This window comes from Ambystoma mexicanum, chromosome 3p (genome assembly GCF_040938575.1).
Source record: "Ambystoma mexicanum isolate Mex_15411 chromosome 3p, UKY_AmexF1_1, whole genome shotgun sequence".
In the NCBI taxonomy this organism is placed as follows: Eukaryota; Metazoa; Chordata; class Amphibia; order Caudata; family Ambystomatidae; genus Ambystoma; species Ambystoma mexicanum.
In genome coordinates this window covers 201,144,671-201,158,764 of record NC_090925.1, presented here as the reverse complement: position 1 = coordinate 201,158,764, position 14,094 = coordinate 201,144,671, and the positions used below count along the sequence as shown (strand labels likewise).

At 46.4% G+C, this 14,094-nt stretch overlaps 1 protein-coding gene across 2 annotated transcripts in view; it reads right to left on the bottom strand.

Moving 5' to 3' along the window:
- USP5 (ubiquitin specific peptidase 5) overlaps positions 1–14,094 on the bottom strand; it is a 1,083,475-nt gene that overhangs the window by 96,644 nt on the left and 972,737 nt on the right. The window contains exons 14-15 of one of the 2 annotated variants that reach the window (XM_069650637.1): positions 8,314–8,402; positions 7,925–8,047 (exon numbers count right to left, since the gene is read on the bottom strand). In XM_069650637.1, coding sequence (XP_069506738.1) covers positions 7,925–8,047; positions 8,314–8,402 — 212 coding nt within the window. Of the gene's footprint in view, positions 1–7,855; positions 8,048–8,313; positions 8,403–14,094 lie in introns of both variants that reach the window. The other variant, XM_069650636.1, reaches the window with a different exon arrangement.

Here is a 14,094-nt window from a genome sequence, read left to right as displayed (position 1 = left end):
CTGAAAAATACTACTGATCATCACTCCTACACCTCCAATTAAAATGTTTAAATAATGTACTGTAATGTGGAAACCTAGATGAGCCTTTAAAGTGTGTAGTGTAATAGGGAAACCGGACAATGCACCTTGGGACCCTGACACACGGATCATGCAGTGGACTGACCAGCTCTCCAGCGGTTAACCTCGCTAGAATCGCTGCAGTTTTGTGTTTGTCGACGGATCTACGGTGGTCGCCAGCTCGTGCCACAAGTTGCCCTCCTGCCAAGTTTTAGCTTCCCAGCATCAAGGGATCCTGCTCTGAAAGATCACCTTCAACCATGACTCGAAAAATGCCTGCTGGAACTCACCTTCCCCCATCTGGTGTAGTGTCCCGACAAGGTCTGCATTGGTGCCTTCTGCATTTCCTCTTCGCAAAAGGTTGAACTCTGTTCCTGGAACCGAACGGAAGAATCCTTACACCCTCAGCTCCTGCACATTTTCTACTAGATCCAACAGTGGGAAAACCTACCTCCAGAGACCCCCAGCCAACATACCTAATCACCTGAGAAAATAAGAGCCTGGGGTTTAAGTAATTGCAACGCATTCACCTCCCCCTGTTCTCCTTAGAATACATTTTGGTTATTCCACCCCATCGCTTTTTGGTCGTCTGATCTAAAAGCTTGTGTTAGGGAGAATTCTCTCTTTAGGCTAAATTTCCTAACCTAGTGAGTCCCCCAGTAGCTTTGCTGGATTTCTGGAGTTTGTTTTTTTCCTCCTGCCAAGAGTGAGACTCTTTCTCCCACTCTTGGACATGATTCATGGTATTCCTTTGATTGGTAATGTGTTTTATGGGCTATGGGGTCCTTTACTCCATAGGGTCTCATGTGTTTTTCCTATGTGTGTTACCCAGCACCATCCGTGCAGTAACACAGGGGTGTCATAGTGACACCCCACCATAGACTCCATACCCTGGGACTGACTACTGTCTCCCAGGGCATGTAAAGTCACCATTGGCTTTACTAGTCCCAAATTATTAACAGAAAACAATACAAACCATCATATTGTGGACGTACTGGTCGGGGCAATTGGATTGCCCCGGGGTCTGTTAGTCGAGGGGGCATGTCTCCATCCCCCCTGATCGAGTTTTGGCTGGTGGCAGTGGAAACTACTTTTTATATTCGACCGCGAATATTTTCCTATGGGATTTTCCTATTGTTCGAGGCTACCAACTTTAATTTTTTAATTCTCATAGCCTCGAACATACCGCTGGTTTATTTAATTAATATTAATTCTCTGGTTGGTATTTTTTGCCAAGACTCGGTTCTAAAATGGCGTTTGTGTTCTCTTCTGTGACTCCAACCCCAGTCGAGCCCTTTGTTCCACTTTTTGGCGGGCTTCTCCACAGAAGCCTCCAAAAGTGGTGCCACTCTGTCTGGGTACCACAGGGGGTGTGGGAGGGGGTTTAGGCACCCTGGGCTGAGTTACCTTGGTAACTCAAGTCGCACTCTTGTGTAATTGGCCCAAGTGGTGGGCCGGCCGGCTCACCACTTAGCATGTTTGATTGACATCTAGGCTGAGTGAATGGGGGTATGCTGCATAAAAGCAGGGCTTTGGGGACTGGAACTTCAGAAGTCGCCACAGGACCTGAGAATCCGACGAGGGAGAAGCTGAGCCGACCTACCACGAAGACACCACCGGTGGAGCCCTGCAGAACCGACTCACCACTTCCCGACGACAGAGAAGATCTTCCGGCTGGAGAGGCTTCTTCCCCTGACTGGTGGGCACAACCAGTTTTCCTATCTTTCTTCGCACCCCAGCTCGGTTTGTGGTCGAACTGCCCGTGCCAAGCACCCCGGCAGCCGGATAGCCACTCACCACTGAACCGCGAATCACCGGACCGCTCCTTGTACCTGAGAAACTCTGCGGCTGGTTTCTTCCCTGGCAGTGCAACGGACCCCTGTCTTCCTCCACGACGAGATCCTCTCTTCCCCAGGACGAACCACCAACTTGCATCCGCTGCCAGGAACAACTGCCCCCGCTGGAGGGTTCTCACCACTTCAAGGTACCGTGTCCGCCAGGCCTCCCTTTCTAAAGATTGCAACAAGGTAATAATAACTCCTTAACCTTCTGGACTGGGCTGGCCGCCTTGACCCTTTAACTGGTCCCTTTCTTTGGTCCAACTCCTTTCTGAACCTTTACAAGACTTGTGCACTGCAACCGTGTGATCTTGGACACATTTCGTTTGGATCCTCTGAAAGTGGATCCGACCTCTTGAACTATCACTTCACGGTTTTACTCTGCCTTCCTCTCTTGTTATGTTCTGGTAAAAGTGTTGGGATCTGTTTCAACTTGTTCTCTGCTTTTCTCTCCCTTTTTAAAACGAATTATTAGAGTGCCATCTACGTTAAGCGCTCACCGCTGTCTGAAAATAAGTGGTGCTTTACTTAAGACTTGTCTAATATTCTTTTAAGGGAGTGTATATCTTTTAGTGACCATGTTTTTGAATTGCTTACTATTAGTGCCTGTGTGTTTTTCTAGATGTGGTTTTTAAATAAATAATTATATCTCTTTTACACCAAGTCCTGGTCAGTGTTTACTTGTTCTACTGTGTTCTCTTGACCTATTGTGAATACTCTGTATACTGCCTAACTCTTCTTGAGGGAAGTCCGACTGCTCAGCCACAGCTACCAAGTGAATCTGGGTGGTACAGACTGCTACCAAGTGGGTTTACTGCCAAACACCTGTAGTCCTAAATCTTTTGCAGTGGTCCCAAAGGGAACTGCACAGTTTTCTGCCTAACAGCAGGCGCGCAAGGAGCCAGCTGACAGTTACTTGTTCAAACATTAAACACCTCTGTATTATCAAGTAACTTGTTCTATTGCAATACTCTTTTGAAATAGTTCTTTTAAACTTTTTCTTGAAAACTTCAAAACTAAATAAACTTTTAAAATTACTCGAGTAGTAGAACTGTTAGAACTTGGCTTTCTTCATCTGTTCTCAGCTTTCTGAAGAGGCACTTGCTTCACTGTAGATTACTGTAGATCTTCCACTGCTGCTACTTCTGGACAATTATATTTCTAGGGAGATTAACTTATTTACAGAACTATGGAAACTGTGACCTGTCCTTTGGGAAACTAGAATGAAAAGCAGTTTAGAACTCTTTGAAGAATTTCAAACTACTTTACCACCAGGCACAGCCAATCACTGCTGCAGAGCTAAGCCTCCATCGTGCCCTGGGGAAACAAAGGTTTTCTGAAAGCCACATTAAGGAAGAATTTCACATTCTCAATCATTGAGCGCCAGAAACTGGACTCATTCCCAAACACTAGCTGAAAAATACTACTGATCATCACTCCTACCCCTCCAATTAAAATGTTTAAATAATGTACTGTAATGTGGAAACCTAGATGAGCCTTTAAAGTGTGTACTGTAATAGGGAAACCTGACAATGCACCGTGGGACCCTGACACACGGATCATGCAGTGGACTGACCAGCTCTCCAGCGGTTAACCTTGCTAGAATCGCTGCAGTTTTGTGTTTGTCGACGGATTTACGATGGTCGCCAGCTCGTGCCACAAGTTGCCCTCCTGCCAAGTTTTAGCTTCCCAGCATCAAGGGATCCTGCTCTGAAAGATCACCTTCAACCATGACTCGAAAAATGCCTGCTGGAACTCACCTTCCCCCATCTGGTGTAGTGTCCCGACAAGGTCTGCAATGGTGCCTTCTGCATTTCCTCTTCGCAAAAGGTTGAACTCTGTTCCTGGAACCGAACGGAAGAATCCTTACACCCTCAGCTCCTGCACATTTTCTACTGGATCCAACAGTGGGAAAACCTACCTCCAGAGACCCCCAGCCAACATACCTAATCACCTGAGAAAATAAGAGCCTGGGGGTTAAGTAATTGCAACGCATTCACCTCCCCCTGTTCTCCTTAGAATATATTTTGGTTATTCCATCCCATCGCTTTTTGGTCGTCTGATCTAAAAGCTTGTTTTTGAAAGATGGGAATCATATAATATTTTACATACATGTAACTAGTTGAATATCTGCTGGCACATTTTCTACACCTCAAGAACTCTTCCTACATCTGCCCCATATTTCATGAAGCATGAAGTTGGGGCATAATTCTTGTGAACTGGTTTCATTCTACTGCATCCCTACTTAAATTCTTTTAGTGGTCTGCATTCCTAAAAACCTAAAGGTGACTGTATATATGTTTGATAATTGAGTATTGTGTGATATTACTACCTGCTGGATTCCTTTTTCTTGTGTGTGTTTTTTGGGATATACTTACTTGTCTAATTTGAATTATTGTGTGCTTCATTCACCGTGTGGACTCATTGTGGACCCTTGATCCCACTCACGTTTGTCTGAGACCAAGCCTTGACCACTCGCCACGCTTACCTTGATTGGGTTTGGCTAACCTCTCAGAACTCTCCTGTTCACTACAACTAGGGTGGCATCCTAAACTCTGTCCACCAGGCCAGATTATAGAAATCGCTCTTAACAGGGTCTTTATGCAACATGTGACTTTGGTCTTCCTAATGATGGGGACTATGTGAGAAGAGTGTAGGGGATCTACCCATACCATCCCGTTCATCTACTAACAGGGGACTTCATTATAGAAGACGAACCCTCAGCTGATGACTACTGTTTTTAGGTGCGATTTCAAAGGTTTATAGGCAGCTGAGGGGGAGGTGAAGAACCCCTTGGTTGTTTGCTGCTTCTTACTGGCTTTGGAGGAAGAGAAATTTCTGGAGAGATAGATCCTCAGATTTGGATGAAGTCTCGGAAGGTTTGAGATGATCTGACCCAGTCTTTACTTAGGCTATGGGCCTCAGCAGGTTGCTTTGGTAGGGGCATTCATGATTTTTCCATCAGCAAACTCTTTATTTCAGTGAAAAAGACAAAAAGGTGAGCCCTAAACGAGAAGCACCTCACCTTCTCTTGGAATTCTCAACAGAGTTTTGTGCTTTTGAGTCAAGATGCTTGCTTGACAGCCAGTCCTAAACTCATGCCCCTGGACGCCATGTTCATGTCTATGTCTCTGGCTGCACTCTTTAGTATGTCATGGGAGAATGTTTTGCATTCCATTATACCTGATAAAAATGTATATTTTTTATTAGCAGAGAGGAAGTCTGCAGATTCTGCGATTTCCAGGATCCATGGCCCCACCAAAGAATAATGGTCAGAGACTCTGGATCCCGATTGGCTCTGGGACTCAAAAGTTCTGTTCCAAGTGCAAATTAATGTTAAATATTCAGATGATGGAGAAGTATCCTCTTCTTTGATGTCTTCTTCCAAACAACTATTGTAGCCCCATAGGAAGATCTATCATTTTGGTGCTTCATCCCATCTCCTAGCACTTTTTGCTGGACTTCTGGACCTTTTTCTTTCAATCCTGAACGAAGGGAGCCTTTTACCACTCATTCATTCTTATGGGCTCTGTCTTTTGGAAATCTATTCTTTGTATTTTACCTCTAGTATAGAGCTGGTCTTCTCCATAGTTCTTAAAGGCATCTGTATTTTTATACTGCAGCATCCAGCTCCTTATGGGCAGGGTTGCTGGGGACCCTTGGGTCTGCAGGAATTCTTCATAATTTGCTGTGTGTCAAGACTTTAAGCCTTCTCCGAACTGCCTCTAGCTAGGGTTGCGTTCTCGGAGTTGACTTGCCAGGCGAAGAAACCGTCTCTAGAGCCTTGAACTAAGCTCATGTTGCACTAACCACTTATTTTCCTCCCTTTAAGTGACTTTCCTATATGTGTTTGCAGAGTAAATGCATTACCGTATGACCTGTTAAAAAACGCATGAGTGCGCAATAACCGATAATACGATAACATTGCCATTTCCCTTTCAAACGTTGCTACAAATGTAACCGCAAACAAACACAAAAGTGAAAGTGCCCTTTGAAGTGAATTATCTAGTAATCCTACTGCAAACGTCTGAAGTATTTAAAGTGATTCTGGTGTAAATATAATATATATCTATCATATAAAATATATGTGTGTTTCTTTGTTGTGCCTGTCTAACTAGGATTCAGTGCACTTTCCTACAGCTCACATCTTCCTCTTAAGATAAGCCGGACTGCTCTGCCATACTACCAAGGTCCTGAGCTAGTACAGACTGATACTAAGAGTTGGGGATCTATAGTGCACTAAAGTCTTACTGCCAGTAGGACATTAGGAAAACACCCCTAAAACCCATCTCACAAATGGACTAGGAGTGCTTTATAAATATCAGACATAAGCTTGTATGGATTAATCTTTGGGAAATGAATGAAACAAGACCAAAAAGGCTTGACTGCATATTAAAAAGAATTCTCTGCAAATCAGAGCAGACATGGAAAAAGAAAGCCACCAGAAGCAAGATGTCCTTCAAAAAGCTTTTCCTCAAGAAATGTGATTGACGCACAGCTTAGATGAGAGACGTTCGAATCAGACTAGTGGAAAACAACTTGGGGAAATTGAAGTTAACTGTCGCAAGAGTTGGGTCTAGTGTTCTTAACAACGTGTATGTTGGCTTTTTTTGCAGTAAGTAGTAAATAAAAAAGCATTTGTAGCCTCAATGTAGGGGACCCCAATATCCTTCTATGCCTTACAGGGAAAGGTCATGAGGGTGTTGGAGAACAGCACAGTAAATGATGTCCCCATTTGGTAAAGGAACGGGTTTCTTGGAATTTTAAAGCTCTAAATTTGAACAATTATCATTGGCTCATGGGGGTGGTAGCCACTGAAATTCCAATGTTTTTAGTCTAAAGGTCAAATATGGCTATTTTGCATTTAAGGGTTTGTCTTCTCACTGACTTTATAGTTATGCTTTTTGTGTCTGAATAGTTATCTTGCTGGGCCTTTCTGGGTTTCACCACCTTAAATGGCAAGGGTAGCACTTGGGTGGCTTCAGAGATTTCGGTCTCATCTTCTCCAACCTACTTACAAGTTATTTTTACTTCAATATTTTCAGTATTGTTGGTTTAAATAGCTTAGGACAGTGTGCATCATGGCAGTCTCTTGGTAGACAAAAATTACAGACAGGACATGTTTAGTAAGGAAAATAATGTGCTCCCTGTAGGGCATAACTTGAACAGTTTACTTGATGAAGACTAATAAGGTGCAGTCTTAGTATCACAAAGGGATCCAAGCCTCACTGGTTGGCTATCCACATTAGTACAGGGGCAGCCTAAGAGGCAGAGCGCTGCTTTTTCTTCTGATCATAGTCTTAAAATTGCAATATTTTCAGTTCTCCCACCTTATGACTCAAAGTTTCCAAGTGTTGGATTGAAAGAACCCTTATTTGTGAATCAGGGAACTGGGTTAAGCAAAACAGACTTCCCTGCAATTCAGAGTTATTCTGCCAGAGCCAAGCCGACAAAGATCGGATTTGCAGACAGGTTTGCCTGAATGAGGCTCAGCCTTGACTAGTTAAAAGGTGCAGCTGGATTTACACCATGTGGAAAATGTTTGAAAAAATAACAGATATTGTTTTCACGTTAAGTAGTTGGATTATTCCCATAGATACGAGAAGGTACTCTCAGTAAGCAGGGACATATTCTGCATCATGACAATCTGGGGAGGATATCAATGCTGCTGCGATCTGCTAATTCAGTGTTGCGCTCGGCTTGATGGTTACTGTAGCTGTACACTTGCTACAGCAAGCCTTGCAGTTACAGGTTTCAGGAGGTTTTGTGGCATAGCCAGCCCCTAGTTAGCAGCAGGAAAGCAAGAAAGTCTATAGCCAGAAACCCCAGCATACATTGGCGCACAAAACATGAAATGAAAGGCACCATAACAGGAGACTGTAGTGAGGGCAAAAGTGACAGAAAGCTGTAGAAGAGTTGAAAACAGGCATCCGCCACAAGGAAGTTAAAGAGCCACTAACATGTCGGAGAGGAGAAGTGAGGGGAGCAGAAGGAGTCGTCGTCATCGTTGCCATAGAAACCAAGGCTACCTTTGGGCTCATCTGGTGTCACCAGGGGTGGGGCAATGTCCAGCAGCTCCTCCTCACCAGGTTGCAGCCCCGAGCCCCGCAGCTGCGTGATGTCCAACTCGTCTGGCATTTCAATGGACACATCTGTAGGGAGAAAGAGTACATGAATTATCTTGGGTTGTCAAAGTGAAGTGTTTCAGCATAAAAGGAACGCCCACCCCAAAAATAATTTCCAAAAAAGTCTGTCACTGAGCAACACTGAATCTAATTTTACAAGGCTAAGAATTTAATAGGTATTGCTACAGGAGTATGGATGGAGAAAATGCCTCAACTTCATCAACCCTCCCGTTCCATTACTCATTCATAGCACCTCGGCCAGTGACCCTGCTCCACGTGTGCATACAGCTTACCTAGCTTTTTGGGCACCCAGTCCATGCCAAAGGTGAACTTTTTGATCTGGATCACCAGGTAATCCGGGAAAGAGGCAAAGCGTGTGGTCCTGCCAGAAAAAAGAGAAAACATCAAGAAGCTGTAGTTGGAGAGGACGGAGACAGTACTACTGTCTACCCGGTGACATTTTATTTGAGCACGCACACAGACATTTTTAGGTAGTGCAGCCACATTTGTGTGTATTTAGAAGTAAGAATGTCAACTCGATCAAAAAGGTAGAGCGCCTTCATAAATACAATTGTATGGTTGAGAGCAAAACAGGTGGTGGGGGGATGCATAGAGACAAGGGAAAATGAAAAAGGGATGGAACATAAATAAGATCGACATTTGACGCCTAGGGCCAGCATTAACAGGAGGTGCAATTTACACACATTTATAGGTGATATTACAGGGAAAGGCAGGGCTAGGAAAGTTTTTTTATTTTGCTACATTGGAGTCTCATTCGTTTCTGACTGCTAGCATTTATATTGATTCTCAGTTTTTCCTTACCCTATTGGTAAGTGCTAGTACACCTTTTCTACTTACAGCTTTCCATCTCCTTCAGTGAGACACTAAACCCCCAGCATGTCTTCAGACAGCTGGTGTGATCTTGGATTGACCTTATTCCTTGGCTTAAATCACTTGTTTTGGAGGCACTGGTCAATCCTCTCAGTGGCTACCAGCGCAGGGGGACTTCTGTTCTCCATTCAAACCATTTTCGTGAAGCAGTACTGCCTCGCCCTATGGAGAGTACTGCAGGGAAACATTGTTACCCTTTATATTCTTTTACATGTATTTTTTACACTTCCCAGTATAACATTAGTAGGCTGGTGGCAGACTTACTAACAAAGCATGTTTGGCTGCACCAACATGCATGTCGCCACATTTATTTACAGTGAGTTGGCCATTTGACGGTCCAAAATGGCTAATCGGGCTTTAAGCTGTTGCTCTGGTGTTCCGTCCTTATTGGCCGCCTTCCTCTTGGCCACGGTTGGAAGGGTGCCGAAACAGTGATGCATTCTGACAAGCCTCTTGCAAAAAGCCTGGGGAATACCAAGTGTGAGTGAATTGGCTGGATCTGCGTAGATCAGCTTTCTCAACCCACCACCCATTTCAGTCAGTGTGAAGTCACTGTTGCTGGGCAGTGAGGGGCCCTCCCCTCAACCCCCGCGCCCACCCAAAGCCCAGGATTTTACATATTAGGAGGGGAGCTGAAGCAGTCAAGCATGGGAGCCAAGGTTAAAAAAAAGAAGACCCTTCAGGTGGATGCGAGAGGATGGTTGCAGGAACTCATCGGACAAACATACATCTGGCCGTATATTATATTGTATGATTCCTGAGAGGCTGGTGGCAGACTCCTTGTCTTTATATATTTTATTTGTGCACTATTCTACTTTTTGACTACTTCTATGCTTATAATTGCCGTCTTACTATTTAAATTTAGTCTCCGAGAACCACTGCCTATGTTTGGCCGTCTTCCTCCTGTTCAGAGGTTAGGGTCTCAGTCACCATCATACACATCCTCACAACTGACTCTGGGCTGGTTATCCAGGATTGGATAACCTATCAAAAATTGCACAGTGAATGCATGTTGGCTGAAAGGGGGCATGGGGTAATTTCTCTAGTCGACAATTGTAATTCTTAACCAAAGCACAGAGGGGACCTTGAAGGATGATGAGACTGCTGCTGCAACCACCACTAGTGCAAAAAACTCCCATAAGGCGAAGCTCTGTCCCAGTTAGGACAGAATTCTGTTTTTGGGGTTCTATGGTCCCATTTTTTTGGACCCTAAATTTCTGTTCTTTAACTTTAGTTTATCTTGATCTTTGATTTGATTTTTTTGAACAGAGGGTCTTCTACGGAAGTCCTGTCACTATTCCCTTTATTAATGTTCTGTTTTATGGCAGCCCATAAAGCATCCCCATTTCTGTCCCAGAGTGATTAGAGAATCCTACAATTACGGTGCGGAGTAGGTGGTTGTACGAAAAGGTTTTATTTTTCCAACTGTCCCACCCCCCCCCCCCGATAGAATCCTATGTAACCCCATTCTTTTCGCTCCATTTTTGATTCTGCCCGGAATAGCTTTTAGCTTCACTTCTCTTGCCTTTTGCTTGCATGTACTGGGAAACTAGGTTTCCTTTTTTGAATTCTTGTATTTTCTTTACTTTGCACACAGCACCTTACAGTGTAGTGAAAGGGGGATACTGTTGAATCACCCTAGCTTTTTATAAAGAGGATGTTTAGTTAATTATATATGTCCCTAAAGAAAAGCTGGTGGCAATAGTTCTATTTTTAAAATGTTTGCATTACTTTTGGTGTACACATTCGCATTTACTGCTTATGGCTACTAGAAGTGGTGTGACGATTCACCTACTCGTCACTTCTGCCCAGCGGGGGGGCCTTTTCATGAGGATACGTTGGTGCAGTCGCTACCTAATATTTCTCCTAAGGGCCGTTTAGTGCGGGAGGTAGGCATGGGGAGGGACTCCCCCTCTGGGGATAAGGACGATCACCTGTGGTACAGCCCAATTAATGTTGCTACTCCCGGACATTCCTTAGCCCTCCCTAATGGCCAGAGCCAATACATTGAAAACAAACCTGTGTATTGTTATAACATATGGCCTGAAGCCAAAAGTACTAAGATGAGGAAGATCATAGGAGACAAAGATCACTGACTGCGATAACACTGGTACGAGGTGGCCCCAAGGAGGCATGAGGATTAAGTCAGTAACGAAGAAGGAGGGCTTGTGCAATACACATGGGAGGAACGGAATACAATGTAGAAAAAGGAACAAAGGACTGTTCGATGTGTTAAACCCGGCTGTGTAGCTGAACGCAGCCATAATGAGAAGCAGAGTAGTGGCAGCTACAGCTGTATCCAGTCCTGTTGGAGAAAAAAAAAACAGTGTCCGAATTCTACAGCGCAGGAGATTCAGACGCCGAACGGCAGATGCGGAAAAGAAGAGCAGCAAGAGGACAATAAAGAATCTCTACGCCCGCCCAAGTGGCGACGGACCGAATCCCCAAGCCCGGAAGACGCAGCAAAGCCACGAGTGCAGAGAAAAGAAGCCCATGGAGCCAGAGAAGTGTGGCCCGGTCCTAGGAAGTCCCAGCAACATAGCAGAGCCCTGTAAGAGGTAACGGGAGGTACACCAGAACTGGAGGGGAACCAGGGGTTGGCACAGAGGCTAAAGTGGCTTTCTGCATGCCCAGTATTAGCAAGGATGTTAATGGGCATAATGAAAGTAGGGGCTGGGACCCCCCAATAGTGACAGGGCTAGCATCAGAGGAAATTTCCCTCAGTGCAGGGGTAACAAGGAAACCACTGGCCACCACAGAAGGGTCTGGAACCCCAATAGTGAGAAAGAGAGCAGAGGAAATCTTCGTCAGCACAGTGGTAGCAAGGAAATCACTGGCCACCAAAAAAGGTGCTGGAACCCCAACAGCGAGATAGAACTGTGCCAAGCAATACCAGGAGGAGGGAGTCATTCCCCTGGTATCGGATGAAAAGCTCTGATAAAGATGCCAGCGGATGGGTGTCATTCCCCCTGTCATATTGTGAACTAAACCAAGCAGCACAAGGAGAAGGCATTCGTTCTCCTGGTACAGGCCCAGGACTTGTGTTGAAGACGCCAGTGGAAGGGAGTCATTCCCCCTGCCCTTGTGGTGAACTGAATAAAATAACACCAGGAGAATGGAACAAGTTACTTACCTGTAACTGTTGTTCTCCAGCATGGGTCTGGCATGGATTCACATGCTCATGAATATTCCCTGTCGCCAGGCTGGGAATCCTCGGTAAAGAAAAAACCAGTATCAGTTTCGTTTCTGATCTGTCTTTCGTAGTAATAACCAATCACTGGTCTCTGCGTCATACTGACCACAGCCAATGACTGCCCTCTACCTAAGCACCGCCTCTGGCAGCCATCTTCAGATTTGGAAGCACGTGAAGTGGCAGTATGACCAAGTGAAGAGCCGCAGAGGGGTAGGCGGGAGGGTTCGCATGTGAATCCATGCCAGACCCATGCTGGAGAACAACAGTTACAGGTAAGTAACTTGTTCCTTCTCCAGCATGGGGTCTGGCATGGATTCACATGCTCATGAATAAAGAATACATAGCAGTACACACATGCACAACCACGGGAGGTGGCAATGGCTCAACATTAAGCATTACATCAAACTCAACATTAAGCATCTTACCTCCTCACCAGGCTCACCTCAGGCGAACAGGTTGCGCAGCACTGCTTGGCCGACCCTGGACTCCTCCCTGGAATCCCGATCGACGCAGTAGAACTTTGTGAAGGTGTGCGTCGACCTCCACGTAGCAGCCCTGCATATGTCCAGCAGGGGCACACCAGAAAGGAACGCTGTGGTAGCTGCGATCGCTCTGGTGGAATGGGCTCTCGGACGGCCAGGCAGCGGTCGGTTTGCCAACCGATGACAGTACATGATACAGCCGGAGAGCCATCTGGAAATGGAAGCCTTCGAGAGAGCCTTCCCCTGATTGACAGGTCCAAAGTTCACAAAGAGTTGTGACGTCTTCCGAAAACCCTTCGTGCGGTCCACGTAGAACTTCAGCGCTCTAGCTACATCCAGCGAGTGCAAAGTCCTCTCAGCCGGCGACGAAGGCGACGGGAAGAACACAGGTAACACCAAGGGTTCGTTGAGATGGAAGTCCGACGGTACCTTGGGCATGAAGGAGGGGTGCGTCCTGAGCACTACCCTCGTGTCGTGGAAAGTCAAGTACGGGGCCTTGCAGGAAAGGGCCTGGATCTCTCCCACTCGTCGTGCGGAGGTGATGGCCACAAGAAAAGCTGTTTTCCACGATAGAAACTTCAACGGGGCCGAGTGCAGAGGCTCGAACGGAGGTCCCATGAGCTTGGTCAGCACCACGTTGAGCTCCCACGCCGGGGCCGGAGCCTTCACCGGCGGGAACGATCTGAACAGTCCCTTCATGAACTCTTTCACCAGACGATGAGACCACAAGGACGTCCGCCCCGTGGTTCTGGTGTATCGGGAGATCGCAGCAAGATGAATCTTGATGGACGCGTGTGCCAGACCAGCTTTGGCCAGCGTCAGCAGGTACGGCAGTACTTGGGGGGCCGTAATCCGTAGAGGGTTAATCTTCTGTGCGTGGCACCAGACAGAGAACCTCTTCCATTTGTGTCCGTAGCATTTAAGAGTCGAGGACGCCCTGGCCTTTGCAAGAACCTCTCTGCAATCGGCCGGTATGTCGTATCCTCCAAACTCTAGCGCTGCAGGAGCCAGGCCTGCAAGTTCAGCGACTTCGGGTCGTGGTGGAGGATGGCGCCTCCTTCCCTGGAGAGTAGATCCGCGTCCGCCGGCAGCTTGATCGGCGGGGACGCTGACAAGTCCAGGAGGTCCGGGAACCATATCTGCCTCGGCCACGCAGGTGCGACGAGGATCATCCTGCACCGTGACCTCTTGAGCTGGTTGACGAGCCGGATTAGCAGAGGCAAGGGAGGGAACGCGTAGAGGAACAGGCCCTCCCAGGGGAACGAGAAAGCATCGCCCATGCTCCTCGTCTGGGGAAACCTGCTGGCGAACCTCCGGCACTTGGTGTTCGTCGCCGTCGCGAACAGGTCGATCTGGGGTGTGCCCCACCGTCGGAAGAGGCGATCCACCAGATCCTGCCGTAGTTCCCACTCGTGGCACGCGCAGCTCCCTGCTGAGTGAGTCGGCAATGGTGTTTTTTATCCCTGCCAGATGAAACGGCACCAGAAAAATCCCTTGGGCAACGGCCC